This window comes from Ictalurus punctatus, chromosome 19 (genome assembly GCF_001660625.3).
Source record: "Ictalurus punctatus breed USDA103 chromosome 19, Coco_2.0, whole genome shotgun sequence".
Classification (NCBI taxonomy): domain Eukaryota; kingdom Metazoa; phylum Chordata; class Actinopteri; order Siluriformes; family Ictaluridae; genus Ictalurus; species Ictalurus punctatus.
Genome location: NC_030434.2, coordinates 23,218,938 through 23,242,953, shown reverse-complemented (window position 1 = coordinate 23,242,953; position 24,016 = coordinate 23,218,938). Strand labels below are relative to the sequence as shown.

At 44.8% G+C, this 24,016-nt stretch overlaps 1 protein-coding gene across 6 annotated transcripts in view; it reads left to right on the top strand.

Annotated features, from left to right (window-relative positions):
• The window catches only part of erc1b (ELKS/RAB6-interacting/CAST family member 1b), a 212,586-nt gene that overhangs the window by 6,000 nt on the left and 182,570 nt on the right, over window positions 1-24,016 (top strand). For all 6 annotated transcript variants that reach the window (XM_053688509.1, XM_047162090.2, XM_053688508.1 and 3 more), the window contains exon 2: window positions 3,168-4,036. In XM_053688509.1, the coding sequence (XP_053544484.1) occupies window positions 3,401-4,036 (636 nt within the window). In that variant the 5' untranslated portion in view covers window positions 3,168-3,400. The remainder of the gene's footprint in view (window positions 1-3,167; window positions 4,037-24,016) is intronic.

Here is a 24,016-nt window from a genome sequence, read left to right as displayed (position 1 = left end):
GACATCAGCACAGAGTGTCAGGTGTGTGTGTGTGTACTGTGTTTACCCACACTCGGGTGATGAGAGAGAGAGAGAGAGAGATGCAAATTAGTTCAAAATGTAGCATGATTTTACGTGGTAAGTCTGGTGAAATATGAATTATTTAACCGTTAAAAACGCTTGGAAGCATATTCAGTTATGTTATTAATAAATTTTAAGAAATGCCTTTTATTCTGTAACTTTGCTGCCTTCTGCATTATTTTACAGATTTAAAAAAAAATGTATAGAGTTTAAGCAGCCCGTGCACGTGTTTTTGTGTAAAATGACTTGAATTGGCGAAATTGCAGTGACAGTCAGTACGTTTACATGCACAACTATAATCTGATATGAACCCGATTAAGACGATACTCTGATTAAGAATCTAGCATGTAAACAGAGATTTTTATTTACCTTAATCCCATTAAAGACCGTTTCAGAAACGAGCGACCTCCTGGGATTTTATCACACAAAGCAAAGCGTCAGTTCTGTGGGCGGAAACGCCTCGTCGCTGAGAGAGGGTCAGAAGAGAACGGCCAGACCGGTTTGAGCTCACAGGAAGGACTACGGTAACTCAAGATAGATAAAACTTTATTGATCCCCACACTGGGGAAATTCCCTCGTTACAGCAACTCAATTACAGCAAAAACAGATAAGAATGAATGCACTTTTAAATCGGAATAGAATAAATGTCTAAAACAATATATAATAAGATTAATGATAATAATAATAATAATAATAATAATAATATGTGCACTATGAGTAAGAATCTGAATATATATACAGATGAGTAACACCTCGTTCATATACAGATAAGTGACAAATGGACAAATAAGCACTCTTTACAGCCGTGGTGGGAAGAAAAGCATCTCAGAACGCACAACATGTCGAAATTTAAGGCGGATAACAGCAGGTTGTCGGCCGAGAACGGGCATCTTCCTCCATTCTGTCGTTCGACGTGAACGTTACGTAGCCGGAGCCCTTGACCCGTATCTGCATGGGTTTATGTGTTGCATTGCTGCCACGTGATTGGCTGATTTGAATATTTGAATGAAAGAGGTCGGCGAGCGTTAGATGAAATCGCCAAACTGCAGTGTTGACAGAAACTGATGAAAAGCCGCGTCATTAGAAAGCGGCGTGATAGTATCTCGTCTCTAGTCAGCGCTCAGACTCGGAGCTTCTGTCGAGAGGAACACAGTCCTCCTCCTTCTCTCTGTTGTTGGAGTACTTTTTAAAAACACTGTAGTACACCGGAGAGACTCACAGCAGTCAGGACTACTGTACATCAGATACACAAGTACAGTCATTTGGTGCGCAGATTCTGCATCCTTACTTCAGAAAATATACACACACACACACACACACACACACACACACACACGTATGTGGTGTTCAGATGGTATGTATTCATGCAGAAAAAGTGCATGAGAGGAGTTTGCTAAGGCACGGTTCTACAGTTTCAACAATACGTATTATTCTTAGATATAAAGTATGAATAGTATTTACAGTCGTGAAGTCACATGACGTGCTCAGACGCACAATGAAGCTTTTCAGCTGAAATAAACACGTGAGACAAAAGTGGCTCTTCATGCTTCAGCACAAACAAATGCCTATTTGATCTAAATGTAAGTCTGATTACGAAGACTTTTGTATGCTGACACTCACCACGTTTACATGGACAGCAGTAATCTAATTACTGAGCTTATTCTGAATAAGACGTATAATATTCTGATTAAGGTGTTTACATGAGTCGCTTTTAGAGTATCCCTTTCATGTTCGCATTTGACATGTTCTAGAACATGGAGCAATTAACGGCACACGTCATTACGTCCCGACAGTTACAGCTAACAACCTGTTTATTTATTTATTTATAGTCCGGGCTTTTAGGTGTTGCAGGCGTTCCTGAGTTTGTTAACAGGTAATTAATCAAGAGGACCAGCAGCTACAGCCTGGGGTTTTTGTTTCGCCTGTAATCCCGTAACTCGTACACGGCACACGTTATGTATATCTGGCCACGCCCCCTTCTGCTCACAAACACACACACAGACGGGTTGTACCCTACACCCCTCCATTCTGCGATAGTGAAAGGACGTGACGGGACCGCCGGTGTATACTGGGCGATCTCACTGCTTTTTAATAGTCAGTGGTGGCGCAGTGGGTGGGGTTTTTATCTCCGCCCCAGGGTCCTCAGATCGATCCTAGTTCTCCTGATGTTCTCCCAGTGTCTGTGCGGGTTTCCTCAGGGTGCTCCGGTTTCTTCCCACCTTCCAAATCAATGAATAATCAATGGGGGAACATTTTTACATTGAAGACTTTTGAAGTCACACATCAGGTCTCTAACAGCATCTACCTACACGGTGTGTGTGTGTGTGTGTGTGTGTGTGTGTGTGTGCGCTTGATTGGACCCAGAGCTGCAGAATAAAGGTAATCGTTGGTCCCGCTGCAGCCGAATATCCCAGCTGTTAGTCTTATTCTCTCTAGATCTCGTACGACAAAACTAAACAGACCCTCTAGGCCATTTAAAAATTGTTGTTGTTGTTGTTTTTATTTTTATTTTTTTATAAAAGGAAGATGTCGATGTGTCCATGTCATACAGATTCCAAGCGCAGATTTTTAACCGAACTCCAAATCCACTGACGGTGCAGTTTAGTGTAAGATCGGGTCGAGGCGCCTCCGGGAAACCGATGCGGAGGGGTGAAGAAATGGAAGGTGAGAGATGAAGACGAAGCGGATAAAGATCCAGGGAGAGCGGCAGGTTTGATGAGACGGTCGGGAGCGAGTCACAGAGCTGAAGTAAATGCGCCGTGGCGTACGAGCGACCCACATAGAGAGAGCAGAGAAGGAAGTTAAAAGGCTGATTATACCAGAGCTGTTCATTAGCCTATTATTTCTTCCCTGGGGGGGAAAAAGTAGCAGGCAGGTGGACTCCAGCCAGGAAAAACACACACACTACAGGACTGATAGTAGTACTGCTTGTGTGAACAGGATGTCTGTAAGTGTGTGGGGGTGTGTGTGTGTGTGTGTTAAGAGATGTATATGTGTATGCAGCTAAATGCAACTATCTGGAAGGTCTGGAAAACTGCATGGTTAATGAATTCCTGATAAACAGGAACCTCAATGAAAATCTGATTTTTCCTTCCTGTCTGTTACAGGTCACTGTGTTTATATAATCCTGGTCGAAGCCCCCGTTAATGGACTAAGCTAACGAGAACCCTGGAGAGCAGAGCCGAGTCATCGTACTTAATCACGCAGACAATTCAAACATGAGACATTCGTTCCTGTCGTGTAGTTAAGCGAAGCTCCGCGACTCGTGAGGATCACCTGAACCGACCTCTGTGATATTTACACAGGTTTCTCTCGTCCCTTTACTCGAAGCCGAGCCGCGATGTACGGTAGCGCCCGCTCAGTGGGTAAACCGGAGGCCAATCAGAGCCCCGGACGCTCTCCACGCCTGCCTCGCTCTCCACGCCTGGGCCACCGGCGCAATAACAGCACAGGTGGTGCTGGGGGTAAAACGCTCTCCATGGAGAACATCCAGTCTCTGAACGCCGCCTACGCTACATCCGGCCCCACGTACCTGAGCGACAATGACGCGCCCACCCCCGCCTCCGTCTCGGACATGCCAAAGAGCACGATGACCCTGGGCCGCTCGGGCGCCCGGCTTCCCTACGGCACGCGCGCCACAGTGGCGGGCAGCAGTCCCAACATCGCCAGCGACTCCATCGCCTTCGGAGATCACCACGTGCCTGCAGCCATGGCGTCCACCGTACCGCACTCGCTGCGCCAGGCCCGCGACAACACCATCATGGACCTGCAGGCGCAGCTGAAAGAAGTTCTGCGTGAGAACGAGCTCCTGCGCAAGGAGGTGGACGTCAAGGAGAGCAAGCTCAGCTCGTCCATGAACTCCATCAAGACCTTCTGGAGCCCCGAGTTGAAGAAGGAGCGCGCCCTGCGTAAGGACGAGGTCTCCAAGATGGCCGTGTGGAAGGAGCAGTTCCGCGTGATGCAGGAGGAAACGCAGGTAAGGGTCAGAAATCCTTTGTCTTTTCAGCAGCAGTGTTTAAAACCTAAACTGGCATTTTAAAGCTTTTTGAACCCGTCACTTAGTGCTACGGACACAAGTGGGAAAGGTTTTCGACGTATTCTCTTTTTTAAATTGTGTAGTTCGTCACTTGGTTTGTGTGTGAGAGAGAGAGTTTTTGGCTGCACAGCTTCCCTCGCACTATTCCCTTTTCCATCTCTTGGTTGAGAAAATATGGTTGGAGTTTATTTATTTGGAAGAGGGTGGAATTTGTGCGAGTTGGCGGTTATGTAACGGGCACTCTTCAGAGGAGTGTTTTTACCAGCTCGAGGCTGTTTAACGCTGGAATGTCGCTAGTTCAGACCGATCAAGAACACAACAAATCAAAGCTGTTTCATCATTCAGCGTGAGACACTGATATCATTTCATCTGTCGCTCGGTGACGATCCTGCGTCTGGTTAAACCGGACCGGCGTCAGAGAGAAACTGATGGAAAATTCCCTGCTGTTATAGACCATTAATCAACTGCTTCCGACCAATCAGGATCATGAATTCAGCAGAGCTGTCGCATAAATTAAATTCACTTTTTAAACTAACGGTCTTCATTAAAGTCCCCGTGAAACGCACAGCATTTTGTGACGTGTTGATGTAATTTCCACTGAAACAGGAAGTCAGGGCGGGATATATTGAGTGGCTCCTCCCCCTTTTAAAATAGCCAGTAGCGTTTAGCTTACCTCACAGCTTACCTCACAGTTTTAAATACTTTTTTTATTTGTGAACGATTTTACCTGGAATGTAAACTTCGTATTCTATTCTCGCTCTCTCTCTCCCTCTGTCTCGCTCTCTCTCTCTCTCTCTCTCTGTCTCTCTCTCTCTCTCTCTCTCTCTCTCTCTGTCTCTCTCTCTCTCTCTGTCTCGCTCTCTCTCTCCCTCTGTCTCGCTCTCTCTCTCTCTCTCTCTCTCTGTCTCTCTCTCTCTCTCTCTCTCTCTGTCTCGCTCTCTCTCTCTCTCTGTCTCGCTCTCTCTCTCTCTCTCTGTCTCGCTCTCTCTCTGTCTCGCTCTCTCTCTCCCTCTGTCTCGCTCTCTCTCTCTCTCTCTCTCTCTCTCTGTCTCTCTCTCTCTCTCTGTCTCGCTCTCTCTCTCTCTCTGTCTCGCTCTCTCTCTCTCTCTGTCTCGCTCTCTCTCTCTCTCTGTCTCGCTCTCTCTCTCTCTCTGTCTCGCTCTCTCTCTCCCTCTGTCTCGCTCTCTCTCTCTCTCTCTCTCTCTCTCTCTCTCTGTCTCGCTCTCTCTCTCTCTCTCTGTCTCGCTCTCTCTCTCTCTCTGTCTCTCTCTCTCTCTCTGTCTCGCGCTCTCTCTCTCTGTCTCTCTCTCGCTCTCTCTCTCTCTGTCTCGCTCTCTCTCTCTCTCTGTCTCGCTCTCTCTCTCTCTCTGTCTCGCTCTCTCTCTCTCTGTCTCTCTCTCTCTGCCTGTCTCTCTCTCTCTCTGCCTGTCTCTCTCTCTCTCTGCCTGTCTCACTCTCTCTGTCTCACTCTCTCTCTCCCTCTCTGTCTTTGTGTCTCTCTGTCTCGCGCTCTCTGTCTGTCTTTCTCTCTCTCTCTCTGTCTTTCTCTCTATCTCTGTCTTTCTCTCTCTCTCTGTCTCCCTCTTGCTCTCTCAGTCTCTCTCACTGTCTCTGTCCTGCTCTCTGTCTTTCTCTCTGTCTCTCTCTCTGCCTCTCTCTCTCCTTCGCTTGCTCGCTTGCTCTCTCTGTCTCTTTCTCTCTCTCTCTCTCTCTCTCTCTCTCTCTCTCTAAACCATATTAGCAGAAGCAGTGTTTTTTCCTCAGGTATTCGCTCTGATGTAAAGAGAGAGAAACTATGGAGTGGAAAGTATGTTAATGGTAGCAGTGTAGTGAGAAGTGTGTTAGTGTTGGACCAGAATCCAGCTGTTCTGGGTTTTTAAAATTTGACAGCAGAATCTCTTAAAGTGCTGTATAAGTCCTGACGGGCACCTGCGATGTTTTAAAACATTTTATTTTATTATTTTTTAAATTATTTTTTGAGTTTGACGAAGCAGGGTGTCGGTGAAATATTTAGAAGAGATCGCCTTAGTATTAGTATTTATAAGATTCGGTCTCCTGGTCATACTTAACCTAGATAGAACCTTATCATACTAAAGTCATTGTACAATTTAAATAAAATTAGATATGAAATAAGTTTGAAATCAAACACTTTGCGGGGGGGGGGGGGGGCTTGGGGGGGCTTTTCATGATAATTATGTTATCGATGTATCGTACGTTTTTGCAGGTGACCTCAATCTCGCCCGTTGTGTTTGTTTACGTAAGAAAGAACGTCTTGTCCCCTCTCGTCTGCTCTAGGGCGGTCAGGTTTCAATTCCCACTCCCAATATTCGTCAGGTTTACGATAAAATGCACTCACGAATGCGAAAAACTGTGCGCATTCGAATTTAAGATGTGTATCGAGCACTAGCCATGAGTTTGATTAAATCATACTGTTGATAAAAATGACGCAAGATATTAACAATGCACTAACAATGCGATTTTGAAGAAGAAGAAAGATCTAGACAGAACAGTTGTAGGGTTTGAAATAATCCGGTCGTAGTCGATAATGTCGGGGATCGGAGCTGAAGCTGAACAGCGGTAAACTGAAGCGCTTTGCTAACGGGTTAATTTATTTTTATTGGAGAAATATATTCAGTGCAGATATACAGTACCCCGTCTCCGTCTGCCTGATACGCACTGCATGGGGAGGACCGCTAAAACAGCCAACAGTGGGCTGGATCTTGGTCGGCATCCCTTTCGTCCCAGTCTCCTCTGCCTCCTCCCACTAAGTACCTATACAGCAGGGGTGTCCGTTCTTATCCGGAAAGGACTGGTGTGGGTGCGGATATTCATTCCAACCGAGCTCAGCAGGAGCCAACGGTTTGCTGTTGACCATCTATTAATCTCTTCCAGGCCATCTGCCCATAAGCATGAAATGTTGTTTAGTTTTGCTTCACGTGTCGATGGAAAAATGACGGAGCTGCCTTCGCACACGGCGCCTCCCGAAAGTCCTACTAACGGGTTAATTAACTCACCGAACGCATCCTATACACACGTGAGCTTAACTGAACGTTTACACAACATACAGATATTATTACCACTCGCTTCTGCACGAAATAACACGAACGCATGCACAAGTGAACTGGAGCTTAAGTAAGGCGCCAGGTAGAACGCCAAGTCGCGTCGTGAGTACGCCGTTTCCGTAACGACGCACCAAAGACCCAGACAGTGAAGAACTAAAGCATGAAGAATTCACAATATCGTATTCCAAAGTTCGCCGCTCTTTAAAAGCGTGTGCTTGCATTATTTTGCTGTTATATTATCATTAAGTCAGTGGCATAAAATGAGAATAATATACCGTTTATCGCAATTATTTCCGGGACAGTGTATCATCCGACAAAAGGAGTTATCGTGACGGTCCTAGTTGGGGTGGCGCTGTAGGAAAATAATCAACGACAGGATGGTGAGAGTCACTCTTACAACCGGGGAGTTCATGATTGTCTTGTAGCAGTGCAGGTTGAAGTGTTTTATTCCTCGTATACCACGGCGGTTCGTTTAATTCTTCAATTAGTAACGCACTTCTAATCAGCTACTGTGTAGGGTGGACAAGGAAAGATTTTTACTGCAGGACAGATGTACCAGTCAAGCCACTAGAACCAGTCAAACAGTGTCGTTCGTGTGTGTGTGTGTGGATCAGTTGCTCAGTACCAGGGGCCGAATCCTCCATGACTAGGCTGTCTGTTATAGTGTTGGGTTTCTGCCAGTAGCACATAGTGCCCAGGGATCAAACAACTCTCATGACAGTAATTCAATCACAAACACACACACACACACACACACCTGGTAGTTCCTGGTGCTTGTGGCTTGCTGCTGTTTCTCTGTGTTTGTGGTGGTGATATGTAAAAGAGGACTCGGCTGTATATAGTTATTGTTAGTGATGTTCTCAGTGAGCGATGCCTCCTGCGTCTGACCAGACAATAATCAGGATAATGTCGCAGCAGATGAGGACGGGTTCCCTTCTGAGTCCGGTTCCTCTTGAGGTTTCTTCCTCATATCATCGTAGGGAGTTTTTCCCTCGCCACCCTCACCACCGTCGTGCTCAATAGGGATAAATTCACACACTTTAAATCTATATCCTGTGTTTCTTTGTTTCTGTAAAGCTGCTTTTAGACAATCTCCATTGTTAAACGCGCTACACAAATAAAACTGAATGGAATTGAATTGTGCTCCACCTTATGATCCCAAAAGGCCTCCTGATCATAGCTGATAATCTGGAGGAAATTCTGAGGAAATCTCGGGTGTAAAATTAACTTGTAGAAATGGACACGGCACGGTTGAATCTGATTGGTCAGAAGGTGTGTGGCGTTTTTGGATAAGCTGTAACGTGAGCGTAGTGTCTGGGGGAAGTGTTGCGGAGTGTGGAGTTTGATGAATGAAGTGAAACGGGTCGTATCTGTGGTCTTGTATCTTGTAGCGTGGGGTAGAGGTGAGCGACATGACCGGGATATCGTATCGTGATACTTTTGCGATAGACGATACGTATCACGATTTTTAAGTATGGTAACGACTGAAAACCAGTGAAACGATAGTGTTTCGGTAAAAGACCCTTACAGTATCGAGAAAAATAAACTGTCTATTAAAAAAAAAACCCCAAAAAAACAATAAATTCTTTTCAAAGACCTACAGTAAGAGATCGTGATGCCTACGACGTCTCCAGGAAGCGTGTGTGGTGAGATCGTTTATGACGATATGGATATTGCGTGGTCCTATCGCTGGGCCCGGGTGAGACGCAGGCTGGGTTTCTCTCTCCAGCTGGTTCGTATCTGTGACGTCTGCCCCGTTCTCTCTTCCTTTGTGTTCTTCTCTTTCTCTCTCAGCATTGTGAAACTTTACACCACACCGACCTTCTGTTCTGAAACTTGGACTGCAGTTTCCTCCCCACACTCTTTCAGATTGTGTTCATCTGGAACCTAATAATGATAATCGGTACAGATCTGCAGAAGAGTCCGATTTAATCATCTGATCATAAGAACTCGACGTTTGTATGAGTCACATCCCTTTATCAGCACACCTTCTTTCTCTGTCTGTCTCTTTCTTTTGTTGCCGCTCTGCCTGTCTCTCTCTCTCTCTCTCTCTCTCTCTCTCTCTCTCTATCTGCACCTCTATCTTTTTGTTCCTTGTTCGTCTCGCTTTCTCTCTCTATCTCTCTCTGCCTCTCTATATCTCTGTTCCTTGTTTGTCTCACTTTCTCTCTCTCTCTCTCTCTCTCTCTCTCTCTCTCTCTCTCTATCTGCCCTCTATCTCATTGTTCCTTATTTGTCTCACTTTCTCTCGCTCTCTCTCTCTCTCGCTATCTCTTTATATCTCTCCACCTCTCTATCTCCCTGATACTTGTTTATCTTGCTTGCTTTCTCTCTCTCTGTGTCTTTGTATCTATCTATCTATCTATATATATCTGTCTCTTGCTCACTCGCTCTCTCTCTGCATCAGTTTCAGTTTTCAGTTTCTCTCTCTATCTATCTTGCTCACTCTTTCTGTCTCTTTATTTGTCTGGCTCCCTATCTTTCTCTTTTCTTTTTTTCTTGCTTGCTCTCTCTCGCACTCGCGCGCTCTCTCTCTCTCTCTCTCTCTCTCTCTCTCTCTCTCTCTCTCTGTGTCTGTGTGTGTGTGTGTATTTGTGTTTCTCTCTTTCTCTTCTCCTCTCACACACTCTCTGATGCTACAGTTCTGTGTGAAGTTGCAGTGGGATGAGGTTAACAAAAACATTTGACATTCTTGTATTTCTTTCCATGACTCTGAGCCTGAAGGTTTACTTCCTGCCGGTGGTCTCAGCCCGGGTCTGTGTGCAGAGCAGAGCGGTGGAGTGCGAATGAGAGTGAGAAGGAGATACGAGCGAGGTGCTGATTGTATTTTTATCCTTGCTCACTGCAGGGCTGGGAGGTGCCGCTCTATATCAGACACACCCTTACATTCACTGTGGTCATGGTGCATAGGTGTGGAATGAACAGAATCCTCACATACGTCTACCAACTCCCTCTCCTCGCCCTCCTGCCTGCCTTCTCGCCTTCTCCCGCCTCTGAAAAGATGCGGACAGATATGAGGAGAGACGAGAAATCAGAATCGGCTGCTTTTTTAGCAGCACGTTTACTAAATATCCATCATCATCATCATCATCAGGCACCATTCATAATGTGACCAAATACAGACGAGAAGGAACGCTGATGGGAGTGATTGCTTAAAAAATGCTTAGTCTTCTTTTTTGACGACATGAACCTGCTGTAGCCGTGCAGCCTCATCACGTGCTTTATATACGCGGAGCGCAGAACAAGTACCTAAGGTACTCACGGCCGAAAATCGACCGAAGATGAAGTCGAAGAAGACGAAGGCGTGTGATTTTGTTAGTAACAAACTAGCCAGCGAATATCAGTCATGATGTTTATGATGTATTTACCTTCTCAGACCGTCAGTCTGTACAGTTCCTGTTAAAGCTATGACCTGCTAATGTATCGGTGTTGATTGTTCTAAAGTAAATATTACTCTAAACTCCTTTCTGGTTGACGGAGTGAGTGACCAGGTTCGGGAGTGTTGAAGAGACCTTCCCGACTTCCTGATTAGGAATTCTGAGTTGACGGGATGCTTTGCTTATTTTTTTTTTTTTGTTGTTGTTGCTGCTTGCTCTTTCTTAGTCAAAGGTTGGAAATTCCCCATTACAATTCCAAGCTTTTAGTGGAACGCTACATAAGTTAGGAACATTTGAAGCAGATTGAATGAAGCAGAGTTACTCTTACTGCACCAACGTGATGAATTATTTTCCATTTAATGTTGTCCAAAACAAAGGAGTTCCAGTGATCACTTACATTAGAGCAGCTCTAAACGGTCATTCCGTCTCTTCCTCTTCATGTTAATAGGACACGAAAATTGTCGTCTCGGTATGGGGATGTGACGGCGAGGAAATTTTCCCACCGGTTAATCAACGTGTGACAACACCGATTCATAAATCGCTTATGCGTTTCGCTTTTGAGTTAGTGGCAATTCGGGCGTGGCAATTGCTTGACTTAAATTTCACTTTCGAAACCAAATCTTCTGCCATCGTCTTGTCGGTCAGCTCGCCTCGCTCTTCCCGTCTCTCGCCTCGCCTGTCGTTTATTGCTCGATCACGTGATAAATGAATCTGACTCATTCGGCTCATGCTGAATTTAGCATTTTGGTTTTTAATTGTAGCATCCGTACTCTTAACTGAACTAAATGGTTTTTATGACGATAAAAAAGCAAAATGACCGTGTGGGCGGTGCCGCGGTGGACAAGTGATGTAATCGGTGTGCGGCCGAACAACGTGTAACACCGACTATCGCAGCAAGCCTGTCTTGGTAGCAAGAAATCGTGCTCTGTCCTGAAGTCTTTCCCGTGTCAGAAGGATTAAAAACACAGCTCTGTGTCTAAGGCGTGCTTGCTGCTGAGGTGTTTTTCTGAACCCTTGCTGAAGACGAGAGCTTAAATACAGCAGGACAGGTCTGTCCACTTCCCTTCCCACTGCAAATCCCTGCTGGTCATGCAGATGGTCCCCCTGACAAACTGTATTAAGATTAAGCCCCTGTGATTGGCTCAAAGCTTCCTCTCGATCAGCAGGAGTCCCGCCCACTTTCAGGGTGTCTACTAGTAGAGGGCCTATTCGTGACGAGCAGTTTCTATTGATTTATTTTTAATTAAAAAGGCCAGGCAATGGGCGGGAACGTGTGGGAACAAGCTCCAATAGAAAAAGGACGAGAAATGGATAAGGTGAGGACAAGACTGAAAGAAAGTTACATAGGATCCATCCTAAATTCCCCAACAGACCTTTTAATCTCTTTTAAAGCAAGATTTGATCAAGTGGTGTTCGCTAGATGTCGCGTAGGTCATATTCAAGTCTGACTGCTGAAAGGTGAAGACCCGACTCTGTGTGTGTTCTGCAAGTCCCCGCTTTCCATTAAACATATTTTATTACACTGTCCTGCTTTTAATGCTCACTTAAGCTCACTTAAGGACTTGTTTAGTAAGATTTTACCAGAAAAAGCTTTAGACTCATCATATGTAAATGTAAAACATCTCATGTAATCTTAACTGCTGCGTTTTCCTGTCGCTTGGCTTTATTTTTATTGTATTTATGCAACGCTTATAATTATTGTAAGTCTGTGTTTTGCCATGAAGATCGCCACAGATGCTGACATGGCATTAAAAGCTACTCTATTACTACTCATCAGTGAAGTGTGTGTGGGGGGGGGGTGTGTGGGTGTGTGTGGGTGGGCAGTACCTCATAGCAATTCTTTCTAAGTTTATGAAAGAATTCAGCCGTTTGTGAGTACTTGAAACAAGTATGTTCAGTAAAAAAACTGAGGATGATGATAAATACAAGGGAAATATATCAATATTAGGAAGCTAGCCTCGTCTCGGTGTATAGATCAGAGAGTTTTTTCCAAAACACCGATTATAATTCGTTATTGTCTTTATGTATTACTGTTTACATTTTCCTTCTCCTCACAAGCCCTTAACACAGCGGCCATCAAGCTTCTAGATAGATGGATGGAGATGGATGGATGTATGGATGGATGGATGGATATAGATAGATTGATAAATGGATGGATAGATAGATGGATGGATATGGATGGATGGATGGATAGATAGATGGAGATAGATAGATAGATAGATGGATGGCTGGATAGATGGATGGATAAATGGATGGATGGATGGATGGATGGATGGATGGATGGATAGATAGATAGATAGATAGATAGATAGATGGATGGATGGAAGGATGGATAAATGGATGGATAGATAGATAGATGGATAGATAGATGGATGGCTGGATAGATGGATGGATAGATAGATAGAGAGATGGATGGATGGATAGATAGATAGATTGATGGCTGGATAGATGGATGGATGGATGGATGGATAGATGGATATAGATGGATAGATGGATGGATGGAAAGATGGATAAATGGATGGATAGATAGATAGATGGATGGATAGATAGATAGATGGATGGATATGGATGGATGGATAGATAGATATATAGATGGATGTAGATAGATGGATATAGATAAATGGATGGATAGATGGATAGATGGATAGATAGATGGATGGATATGAATGGATGGGTAGTTAGATGGATGTAGATAGATAGATAGACGGATGGATAAACGGATGGATAGAAGGATAGATAGATGGATAAATAGATAGATGGATGGATGGATAGATAGAAAATGGCAAGCTAGTGAATGTCTGAAATGTTATAATGACTGAAGATTGAATTCCAGGAGTGCAGGAGGAATAATTTATACGGTGTAAAAATGCTCAGTGTACTTTTAGTGCTGTGGTGCTGACTGTAGAGAAAAACGTGCTCACGTACGCACGTTTCTCCACAACCCGGCAAGAAAACAACCAGGTTAAACAAGCGCCGTCCAGGCTTTTTGTTGGATTTTGCGTTATGTTTGTTAGAACCAAAAGATGAAATATTTGTGTTAACGTTGTGTACTATGTTAAATTTACCGTTTACCGGGTTTCTCTTTCACATGACACTTTTCTTTCAGGTTCGATCCACTTGCCTGGGTTTATACTGGGATATTTTCTTTCCGATCATTTAGACCGGACCGTGACAATGTGAAGCTGTCTGATTTATTATTTTTTTTCTTTTCTTAAATTGCATGCCATCTTTTTATTTATTTATTTATTTTTATAAAAGAAGTTCCCTCCTGTCCCATCCAGTCTCCTGACACTCCTGTCCCATGCACTATATCGTGTAAACGTTATAGTTTAATCCAGTAACGCTTGAGGTTTCTCCTTGCTTTGGGCTTCAATGTTGATTGATTGTCTTGGAAAGCCTTTACACACTCCCTGCTTGGGCATTTTTGAGCCCCGCCCTAAACGGTCCCTGGAATGTCCGTGGATTCCCGTCTGAACTTATCCCAGCTTCCACGGAGTCTCTACACAGGCGCACGGGATCTAATAATCTATATTTATCTAATACTCTTGATTTATCTAAATAAACGTAACGTCTCTGATCTGTTATCGGCGTCTGCGCGTGTGTTTTGACTCGTGATGCAGTACTAGTGAAATTGACCTCGGTGTTTGATGTTCGCCAGATCTTCAGCGAGGACGCAGAACATGTACACTCTTTATAAAAAAAAAAAAAAAAAAAAAAGGGGGGGATGCTTTCCAGACTCTGTGTTATGTAATGTTAGAAGATGAGTGAAGGTGATCTGTCTGCTTTATTAACAGATGATGCGTACATTTCTTTTCGCCGTCTGTTCGGTGCGATGTTTTGCCGATAGTCACATTTTCTGGACCCGCGCCGCTCGTCGTTATGGTAACATAAACGCCAAACCCCACTCCCTTAACATGCATGACTTTGAGTCGGGTTTTTATCAAACACGGATGTCCATTTTGTTTGTCATGACACGGTTATCTGGGCTGGACGGATAGAAGGAGCTCATGGGGGTGTGGGAAAGCGAGGGCTCGGCCTGCGGCGTGTGCTGCTTTAGGTGAAAGGTGACCACACCACTCAGAGGATGATGTTGCAAACACACCAGAAGCTCATCTGACACGCAGACACGATTGTGAAAGTCGCTCCTCGTGTCGATTTGATATTAACGGACGCCTCAGTTGTGCTTAACGCGCATCCCTGCATGCACCCTGGGAACGACCAGAGTTTTAACAACACTTACCCACCTGCTACATTCTGTCAGGGATAATATCAACGCAAAAATGTATTCAAACTATACACAGGAACAAAAAACACACCGTACTCGGGCTGAGCGATATGACTAGAATATTGATATCGTGATGAATAGTGTGAAAGATATATATTGTGTATTGTAGAAATCTCGTATTATTATTATTAGTTTTTATTTTCTTCTGTAAGAAAGCACCCAGACAGTAAGTTAACTTTACTCATACATTCAAGTCTTCATAGCCAGTTTTTAAAATACATTTTAAACACAGACCAAAAACCCCCCCCCAAACCCTACATACAGTGGTATGCAAAAGTTTAGGCACCCCTGGTCAAAATTCCTGTAGCTATGGATAGCTAAGCAAGTTAAAGATGACCAGATTTCCAAACGGCATCGAGTTAAAAATGACACTTTTCTTTAATATTTGAAGTAAGATTTCTTTTTTTTTTTCATTTTTTTTTATTTCCATCTTTTTCCATTTCAAAATGACTGGGGGAAAAAAAGGATAAAGGACCCAAAGCAAAAGTTTGTGCACCCTGCATGGTCAATACTTGGTAAGTATGTCAGCTTGAAAATGCTTTTTGTAGCCAGCTAAGAGTCTTTCGATTCTTGTTTGGGGGGATTTTCACCCATTCTGCCTTGCAAAAGGCTTGTAGTTCTGTGAGATTCTTGAGATGGGCCACGTCGACGTAATGGTGGTGCTCATAGCTTAAGAGCTGCTCACTCAAAATACTTTTTTTTTTTTCTTTTTCCCTCCCCTTATTCTTTGGCTTAGACTGAATTTAGCTAGACCCCACCCACTAATTTCTGTATCACTGGGTTTTTAATCATCACTGAATCACTTTAAAAACATGGCTACCTTCAGCCACTCAGCTTTCAGCAGGCATTTCATACAACTAGCGTTGAGCTATTGACACATCCCGATGACTCGGAGTATGTTCTGTTCATCTAAATCTCTTTAGTGTTCCTTCGTAAGCACTGGCAGCTGCAGGTGCTAATTGCCAGTGCTCGAACGCCGCAGATCGCCCATCGTAGCTATATTTCCCCTTGGTTTTGCCTTACATTATCGGTTGTGTTGTTTCAGTGCGCAGCCATGTTTCATTTATTAAATATATTCGATAGTTGGTCGACCAGAAATCAGTTCTTAAACCAGAAGTCAGATATTTGCACGCAATGATAAAGGAAATGAAAGAAGGTAAGTGGAATACAGTGCTAGAAAGCACACTATTAAATTTGTGCTGCTGTTTCTGACCTTTTGCGTATTCTCATACACCTGTTCATACGAATATAGTTAATGATCTGGTAATGATTTATTCATCATGTTGATCCAGTTCTGTGGAACTGACTCACCAGGAAGAGAGGATTCCATGTTGCTCGTGCATGGCTTACAGGTGAAAGATTTCCAGACAAAGTGACATCCAGGAGCGCCTGTGTTTGTTTAAGAGCGAAAATTGGTGTCATTAGCGTTTGATGTTAAAATGTTAACGTGACCCGGGGATACTTTCAGAAGAAGGAGACGAGCAATCGGGGGCAGCGGAAGCCGCTGTACACCACGTACACGTTATGTAATTGTGTAAGAGCGCGTCGGAGATGATAAAAGACCCGAGTTTAAAGCATCACTGTTTTGTTACTACAAGACTCCCATAACCACCCACTCTCCTGCCCTTGACGAGGTTTATTTAGGTTCCCGTTATAGCTACGGGTCTTTAGTGTCTCGGGCGGAAATTTCCGGCGAATTCCTCCGCTCTCCTTCTGCTTTGCAGCCTTGTGGTTTGGCATTCCTGAAACACATTTCATGTGTGGGCGCTGGCCTGGCAGAATCCTGTCCGTGCTCCAAAAAAAAAAAAGGAGAAATTCAGAGAATGAAGGAGAACGGGGTGAGAAAGAAAGCCGAAACATTATATACTTCTTACAAATCTCCACTAGAGACGGGGTTTTAATACTACTTCAGTAGGCTAGCACTTTGTTTACATATAAGCTAATATCGCAAAACCACTCAAGAATCGTTGGTAGGCAGTTTTCTATGTTGTGTACTATTAAGTGAACTTCTTAAAAGTTTCACTGCCAACACACTAGCAAATCGAAAATGTACAGATGAGGAGTTTCCCTCGAACGTTCACGACGGGTAACGAATTAAGGCGAAAAAAAACCAAGGTAAAGTGTGATAGGAAGGAGTTTGGGCCACCTTGAGCCTCCAGAACAGCTTCACTGCACCTTAGCATGGATTCCACACATCTCCTGAAGTGCACTGGAGCAATTCAATACCGTTATTCCGCGTGATATTCCCTCATTTGGTGTTTTAACGATGGTGGTGAAGTGCAGCGCGCACTCAAACCATCGCCGCAAAATCTCTTGGGCGTAGCCTATGATGTACGTTATTTTCCATCCTCGGCGAACCATCGAGTCAGCCCTTGTCGCCTGTGGATGTGGGCGGAGTCATCCTGGAAGAGACCACGCCCATCAGGGTGTAAATGTTTCATCGTAGGATAAAGGTGATCAGTAGAAGAACTGCAGTATTGACGTGCCGCGAGTCTTAAGGGAGGAGTTGGAAATATAGGTGTTATATATATTATATATTTTCATCGACGGGGGCCGTCAAAATATCCGTAGATGTGTGGATCGGGCCTAAAAGTGAAACGCTATTCTCCACATCCTGCCATATCGTCGCCATACAGTTTTAATCTCAGGAATACCCTGCTTACGATGGTATCGGAGGTCTGAATGCTGACCCCTCGTTGTTTACGCGTCTCCAAACCTGCAGTCGTTTCCCTGATCCAGTTCTGTTGTGCGATCACAGCGTCATCCTGCAGTAATGAGGAATAATCAGCGTCCAGCAGTGTGTTGGGAGGGTTTGGGGAAGGCAGGGGGCCTCCATCTGTTCTTTAGTTAAATGTCATCCTCTGGAGCCCTGAGGAGAGACAGAAAAGAGAAAATGGATGGAGAGCCTGAGGAGGGACGGCGCTGGGGCAGAGGCACAGGGAAGCATAAAGCCTCTGGTATACTTCGTTTTTTTTTTTTTTACGCGTGCGCTAGTCGTACGCAGAGCCTTTCAAAGTATACGCTATTTGACATGTACACAGGCGGTCGACACATGCGTATTACGACAACTTGCACTACCCCTCCTGTCCTACAAGAGTCAGTACAGAGCAGTAAAGCTGGTCTTTTGGTTTGAAGGACAACCCGAAGAACAATGCTCGGGCAATCTCTCGCCATGATATATATACAAATCCTTATCCTCTTTAAGGCTAGAATTATACAAACGCAGGTACTTTCTAACCTGCACTCGTTTCCGTCTCGTCTGTTCATTCTGTTTTTCTTTTTTCTTTCTTCAACTACCTTGAGAATCAAGGGCCGTAGCTCACTGTCGCCACCTTGTGGAACAACTAAATAGTGCACAAGAATTAATTGCGCATGTGCGGTTAACAAAATCGGGCGTTGCGCGTACAGTACGCACCCAGCTCTGCTGATGACGAAATATACGTCACGCTTCCTGTATGCTGTTCCCAGTATATGTGTAAAAAGTGAAGCGTACTTTCTGCTTAAGGGAATGATAGAGAACATGCGAGAGAGAGATGACATAACCGAGCAAAAAGTAGTGAGTGCGCAGAGAGCGAGTGAAATATATTTTGAGAAGAGAGTGACGGGGTTGTGCAAGCCCACACTTGTACAGAAGGTTTTTTTTTTTTTTCCTCCTCAGAACAGGAGCGTGAAAAGAGTAATACACGTCCTAATATCATATCTCACTGTAATATACAAAGCTTTGATTAGGTAGAGAGCTGGAACTTGGCACGGCAGGAGATTTTCACGATCGCTGGATGCACCCTCCAAATTTTTCTCCATTTTTTTTTTGATATGATACCAGAGCTCGGAGTATCAGCAGAGATCTTTTGAGATCTTTCTGCTTCAGTGTTTAATGATTAAGCTCGGCTGCACTGCGCAAGTCACGCCTCTTCTGCATATAAATGCACGCATGCACAGATACACGCCGCTTTGCGTCGTCACTTATGACGCCGTTCTTGTCGCGTTTCAACAGAAATGACGTCACCACTATTTATTTTCTGATACCGAAACCTTGAAAAGCACCCGATTTTATCATCTTTTTTTAAAACCTCTAAGCTGATTTATTTCCCAATTCAATCTTTGAGATTTGCTACAAGATCTGATATCCGATGTGTTTTTTCTACATTATTGGGATCCCAATCTTGAGTCGAGAGTCAGTATCGGGTATCGGATCAGGGGCGGCTCTAGTTTTTAACCGTGTTTGAAACGTCATGTTGTTCTGGTTTCTGGTTCTCTACAGATATATGATTATGTAAGAGTGTTGACGAGGGCTGGGCGATATTTCCGTATCGTGATAAATGATTAGGCGATACACAACCGAAAAAACCTTCATCTCCTTTGTCTTTGTAGGCATTAAAGAAAAAAGTCAGTTTAACGTTTTGTCTTATTACGATTTTGCAGACGGTCTGTTAGCTAAATTCTATATCGTGATGCGTATCGGGTGTCGTAGAAATGTCCTCGATTATCTCGACATGATGATGGGTGCCGAGTGGACAGACTTTAATGTCGTGGTGCCGATTCAGTGTTGGAAACCGAGCTGATTCTCTCCAGACGGCAGGATTTAAGACTATTTTATATCTTTCGCATCAATATAAATGTGTTAGTTGAACTGTCTGTTGTGTGACACACTGGTGGCTTGCATTGACTGTGTTCGTTTGGCCATATCAAATGTGATAATACCTTTCTGCCGCTCTGTGACATCCTTCATCTGACCCGTCTGCGCTGCTCCTCACATGTTCTGCACCACGCCTCTGGCAAACACCTGATGCAGCCCCTGGTCATAGTACATAAAGCGCTGCTACGGATGGATGCGACGTATTTTTTATTTTTTTTTGTCCATGAAGCTTAATGGCACTTTCTCACACACACGGGTTAGAATCAGGTTAGAATCAAGTTGATCTATTTTGTTTGGTTTCACACCGCACATAATTGCATACAAGGAAAAAAGAAAAGGTATATCAGAGGTATTACAGCTGCAATCAAAATGATTCACCCCCATTGCAGGTCAGGTTTATTGTCAGAATTTAGAGACTTTCAGCTGTTTGCGAATCAAATCAAACAAAAGCAGTTGAAATAGTTCGACACGACGAATGCTTCGAGCGGTTTCCCCAAATTCAACTGAAAATGCAACTTATAATGACTTCTCCAGTCTCAAAATTATTCACCCCCCCGAATAGAATCTCTCACAACAGCACAAATATACAAAACAGGACAGGTGTTGTCTCAAACACACCTGATGCAAGTAATCAAGGGCTTCATTAGTTGCAGCAGGTGTGCTTGAGCTGGAACACATGAAATATCTGAACTGGCTAGGGGTAGAAACTGTATGAAATACCTGGACGGGGCAGAAAAAGGACGCTATCGACGTCTGCAAGCAGATTTGTGAGAAGGCAGGTTGTGAAAAACCCTCGAGTGACTGTAAAAGACCTGCAGCAGGACTTGGTGTAACAGGCTCTGAGGATTCAGTGAGCACAGTAAGGCGTGTACTAAACGCTGAAGGTTTCCGTGCCAGAACTCCAAGACGTTCAGCACCACTGACCCAAAAGCACAAGAAAAGTCGCCTCAAAATCATATAAATAAGAGACAGAAGTTTTGTGATTCTGTTCTGTGGAGCGATGAAACAACACTGGAACTTTTCTGCAGGATGGATCAGCGGTACGTCTGGAGGAAGAAGAATGAAGAAAGAACACTGTACACAGTCGAGCATGGTGGAGGCTCGGTGATGCTCTGGGGCTGCTTTGCATCCTCTGGCACTGGAAACCTGCAGCGTGTGGAAGGCGAGATGTGTTCGGGTTAGTATCAGGAAATCCTAGGAGAAAACATCATGCCGTCTGTGAGGAAGCTGAAGCTTGGGTGTCACTGGACCTTCCAACAGGACAATCATCCCAAGCAAACCTCAAATTCCACCAACGCTTGGTTTCAGAAGAAGTCCTGGAAGATTCTACAGGGCCATCACAGTCACCTGACTTGAACCCCATAGAAGATCTCTGGTGGGATTTGAAGAAGGCGGTTGCAGCACGCAAACCCGAGAATATTACTGAACTGGAGGCCGTTGCTCATGAGGAATGGGATAAGACTCCTCAGGAGCGCTGCCAGAAGCTGGTGTCTGGCTCGGCATCTCGTTTGCAGCAGGTCATAACAGCAAAGAGCTCTACTAAGTACTAAAGATGCTCGCCATGAAGGGGGTGAATAATTTTGAGACTGGAGAAGTCATTATAAGTTGCATTTCAGTTGAATTTGGGGAAACCGCTCGAAGCATTCGTCGTGTCGAACTATTTCAACTGCTTTTGTTGGATTTGTTCATCGCAAACCGCTGAAAGTCTCTAAATTCTGACCATAAACCTGACCTGCAATGGGGGTGAATCATTTTGATCGCAGCTGTATATCCAGCATTTATTTTCTCTTTTTGTGTTTTGGTCCAGGTCTCCAGAGCACATGGCATTTCTGCAGCATTACAGCTCTGTGGTTTCAACAGCTTCACAAGAAACACAGCTTTTTTCTGGTCCACACCTGTGTGTGTTTGTGTTCTCACCTGCCTAAAGAACCACACCGAGGACCGAGTGTACCATTCGAACAGGATAAACACTGCACATGTGACCGCACGTTAAGACAGTAAAGTTAACTCGGAAACGGGAAATCTGAACTCTGTATGACATTTCGACCTTTTGAGCTGCGTTTGAGCTGCTGAGTGTGGAGAAAAGACATGGATCTTTTCATGTTTGCTGTTTTGTTAGCAGCAAGCTAGCCAGCTAACTGTGGTGAGTGAGTGATGTACCGCATCCGAACGGTGAACCGTGATGAGTCTGTGTTATAGATCTAACAGGCGGATACACTGCATCTGTGTGTTGACTGATCTAAAGGAAACACTAGTGTACACCGGTCAGCCATAACATTAAAACCATCTGTCTAATATTGTGTAGGTCCCCTTTGTGCAGCGTGTCGATGCATGAACTCTACCTTTCGACCTTTCGAAGGTGTGTTGTGGTATCTGGCACCAAGACGTTAGTAGCAGATCCTTTAAGGCCTATAAGTTGCGAGGTGGGGCCTCCAGGCTCGGACTTGTTTATCCAGCACAAAAGCATTTACATCAGACCTGGCCATCTTCTTCCATTGCTCCACGGTCCAGTTCTGATGCTCACCTGCCCTTTGTGAATGGGTACTCTGACCGGTCTGCGGCCACACCCCACAAGACCTGCCGTTTTGGAGACGCTCTGACCCAGTCGTCTAGCCATCGCAATCTGACCCTTGTCAAAGTCTCTCAGATCCGTACGCTTGCCCGTTTTTCCTGCTTTCAACACGCCAACTTCAAGAACTGACTCCACTTGCTGCCTAATAAATATACCCCACCCCTCGACAGGAGCCGGTGTAACGAGATCAATGTTATCCACGTCACCTGCCAGTGGTTTTAATCATCTGGCTGATTGGTGTATACAGTATTTATAGAAGTGCCGCCGTGTTTATCGTTACTGCCGTGAACAGACATGTCGATTTGACCTCACGGCCCGAGTTGAGGGGGGCACTTTCTTTCGTCTTCCCCTAGCGGGAGCTACGGGATTCCGAGTTACGGGTTTTATTCGAACTCTGCGTGAAGTTGTGTAACACAGCCTCGGTGATGCATATGGGATTTCTTTTCTTTTTTCTTTTCGTAGCAGAATTGCTGGTCATTTTGAAAACACGGTAAAAACACGCACTCTAGGAAGTTTGAAAAGCTGACAATGGATTTGTCTATTAAAGAAGATATGAAAGGTCTTTATCAAGAACTGTGTGCGCTTGATGGTGGTGTTCCGTATCGATGTGTGCATCCCTGTTTCACACACACACACACACACACACACACACACACACGCGCGCTCTAGCCCACACTCACGCCATGCCCCTATCAGTGTGTGCACTTCATGCTGCTTCTATTTCCAGCATGACTCAAGGATGTATTCTCAAATGCGCACACACACACACACACACACACACACACACACCTCTCTCAGAATTTCCACTTCTGACCCTGCACTGTCTCTTCTGCCTTGTCACGATAGCGACGCTGCACTCCCTAAACCCCAGTGACGACACCCTGCTACTCTGAGGCTGTTCATTCATCTCTCTCTCTCCCCCCTCCCTATCACTCGTCCCCTCTCTCTTCTCCTTTCTCTTTCCACCTCTCCCTCTCTCGTCCATTCTCTCTCCCCCTCTCTCTTCTCCTTTCTCTTTCCACCTCTCCCTCTCTCGTCCATTCTCTCTCCCCCTCTCTCTTCTCCTTTCTCTTTCCACCTCTCCCTCTCTCGTCCATTCTCTCTCCCCCTCTCTCTTCTCCTTTCTCTTTCCACCTCTCCCTCTCTCGTCCTTTCTCTCTCCCCCTCTCTCTTCTCCTTTCTCTTTCCACCTCTCCCTCTCTCTTCCATTCTCTCTCCCCCTCTCTCTTCCATTCTCTCTCCCCCTCTCTCCTCCATTCTCTCCCCCTCTCTCTTCTCCTTTCTCTTTCCTCCTCTCTCTCTCTCCCTCTCCCCCTCCCCTCCCCACCTCTCTCTTTCTCTCTCTTGTGCACAGTCCTACTTTTTCCCTCTTGATCTTTCACGTTTCTTCCGCTCGTCTTCAGTAATGGCTAGTCTCTACAGCGTGCTCTGTGATGGTTGTGTCTCACAGAGAAAAGTTTCTTTTGAGTTCTTGTCATCGTTGATGTCTGAGAACAGAGGACTGTCTGATAAGTCGCAGCGACTACAAAAACATTGACAAAAAAAGTTTTCCTTTTTTTTCTGAGCAACATTTAAGTGATTCTTCTTCTCGGTGGTTAAAGACAATCGGCCGATCAGCTGACCAGTGGGCTACGCCACCTAGTGTGCAGGTGTAAAATGCATTCTCGCTCGGCGCCGCCCATCGTGCAGGCGTCGCATCGCCTCGATTTATCGCGTCGCACACGCTGTCAGAGACCCTTAAGGCCGTCTGCCGTAAATGTAGTGATGTCACCAAGTAACGTGCCACAACTTTGGACCAATCACAGCCGAGATTAGCGGATGATGTAATACCTCAGGCCATAAAACAGAGATGTATATAATTAAAGGTTTAGTATGTAGACTGTTCAGGGCAGGAGTTTTCTCAGGAAGTGGTCGATGCAGGTGTTTTGGTGCAGCTCTGCTCTGCCCCCTTGTGGACTTTGAACTCTCTGGATGTACATAAGGTACGC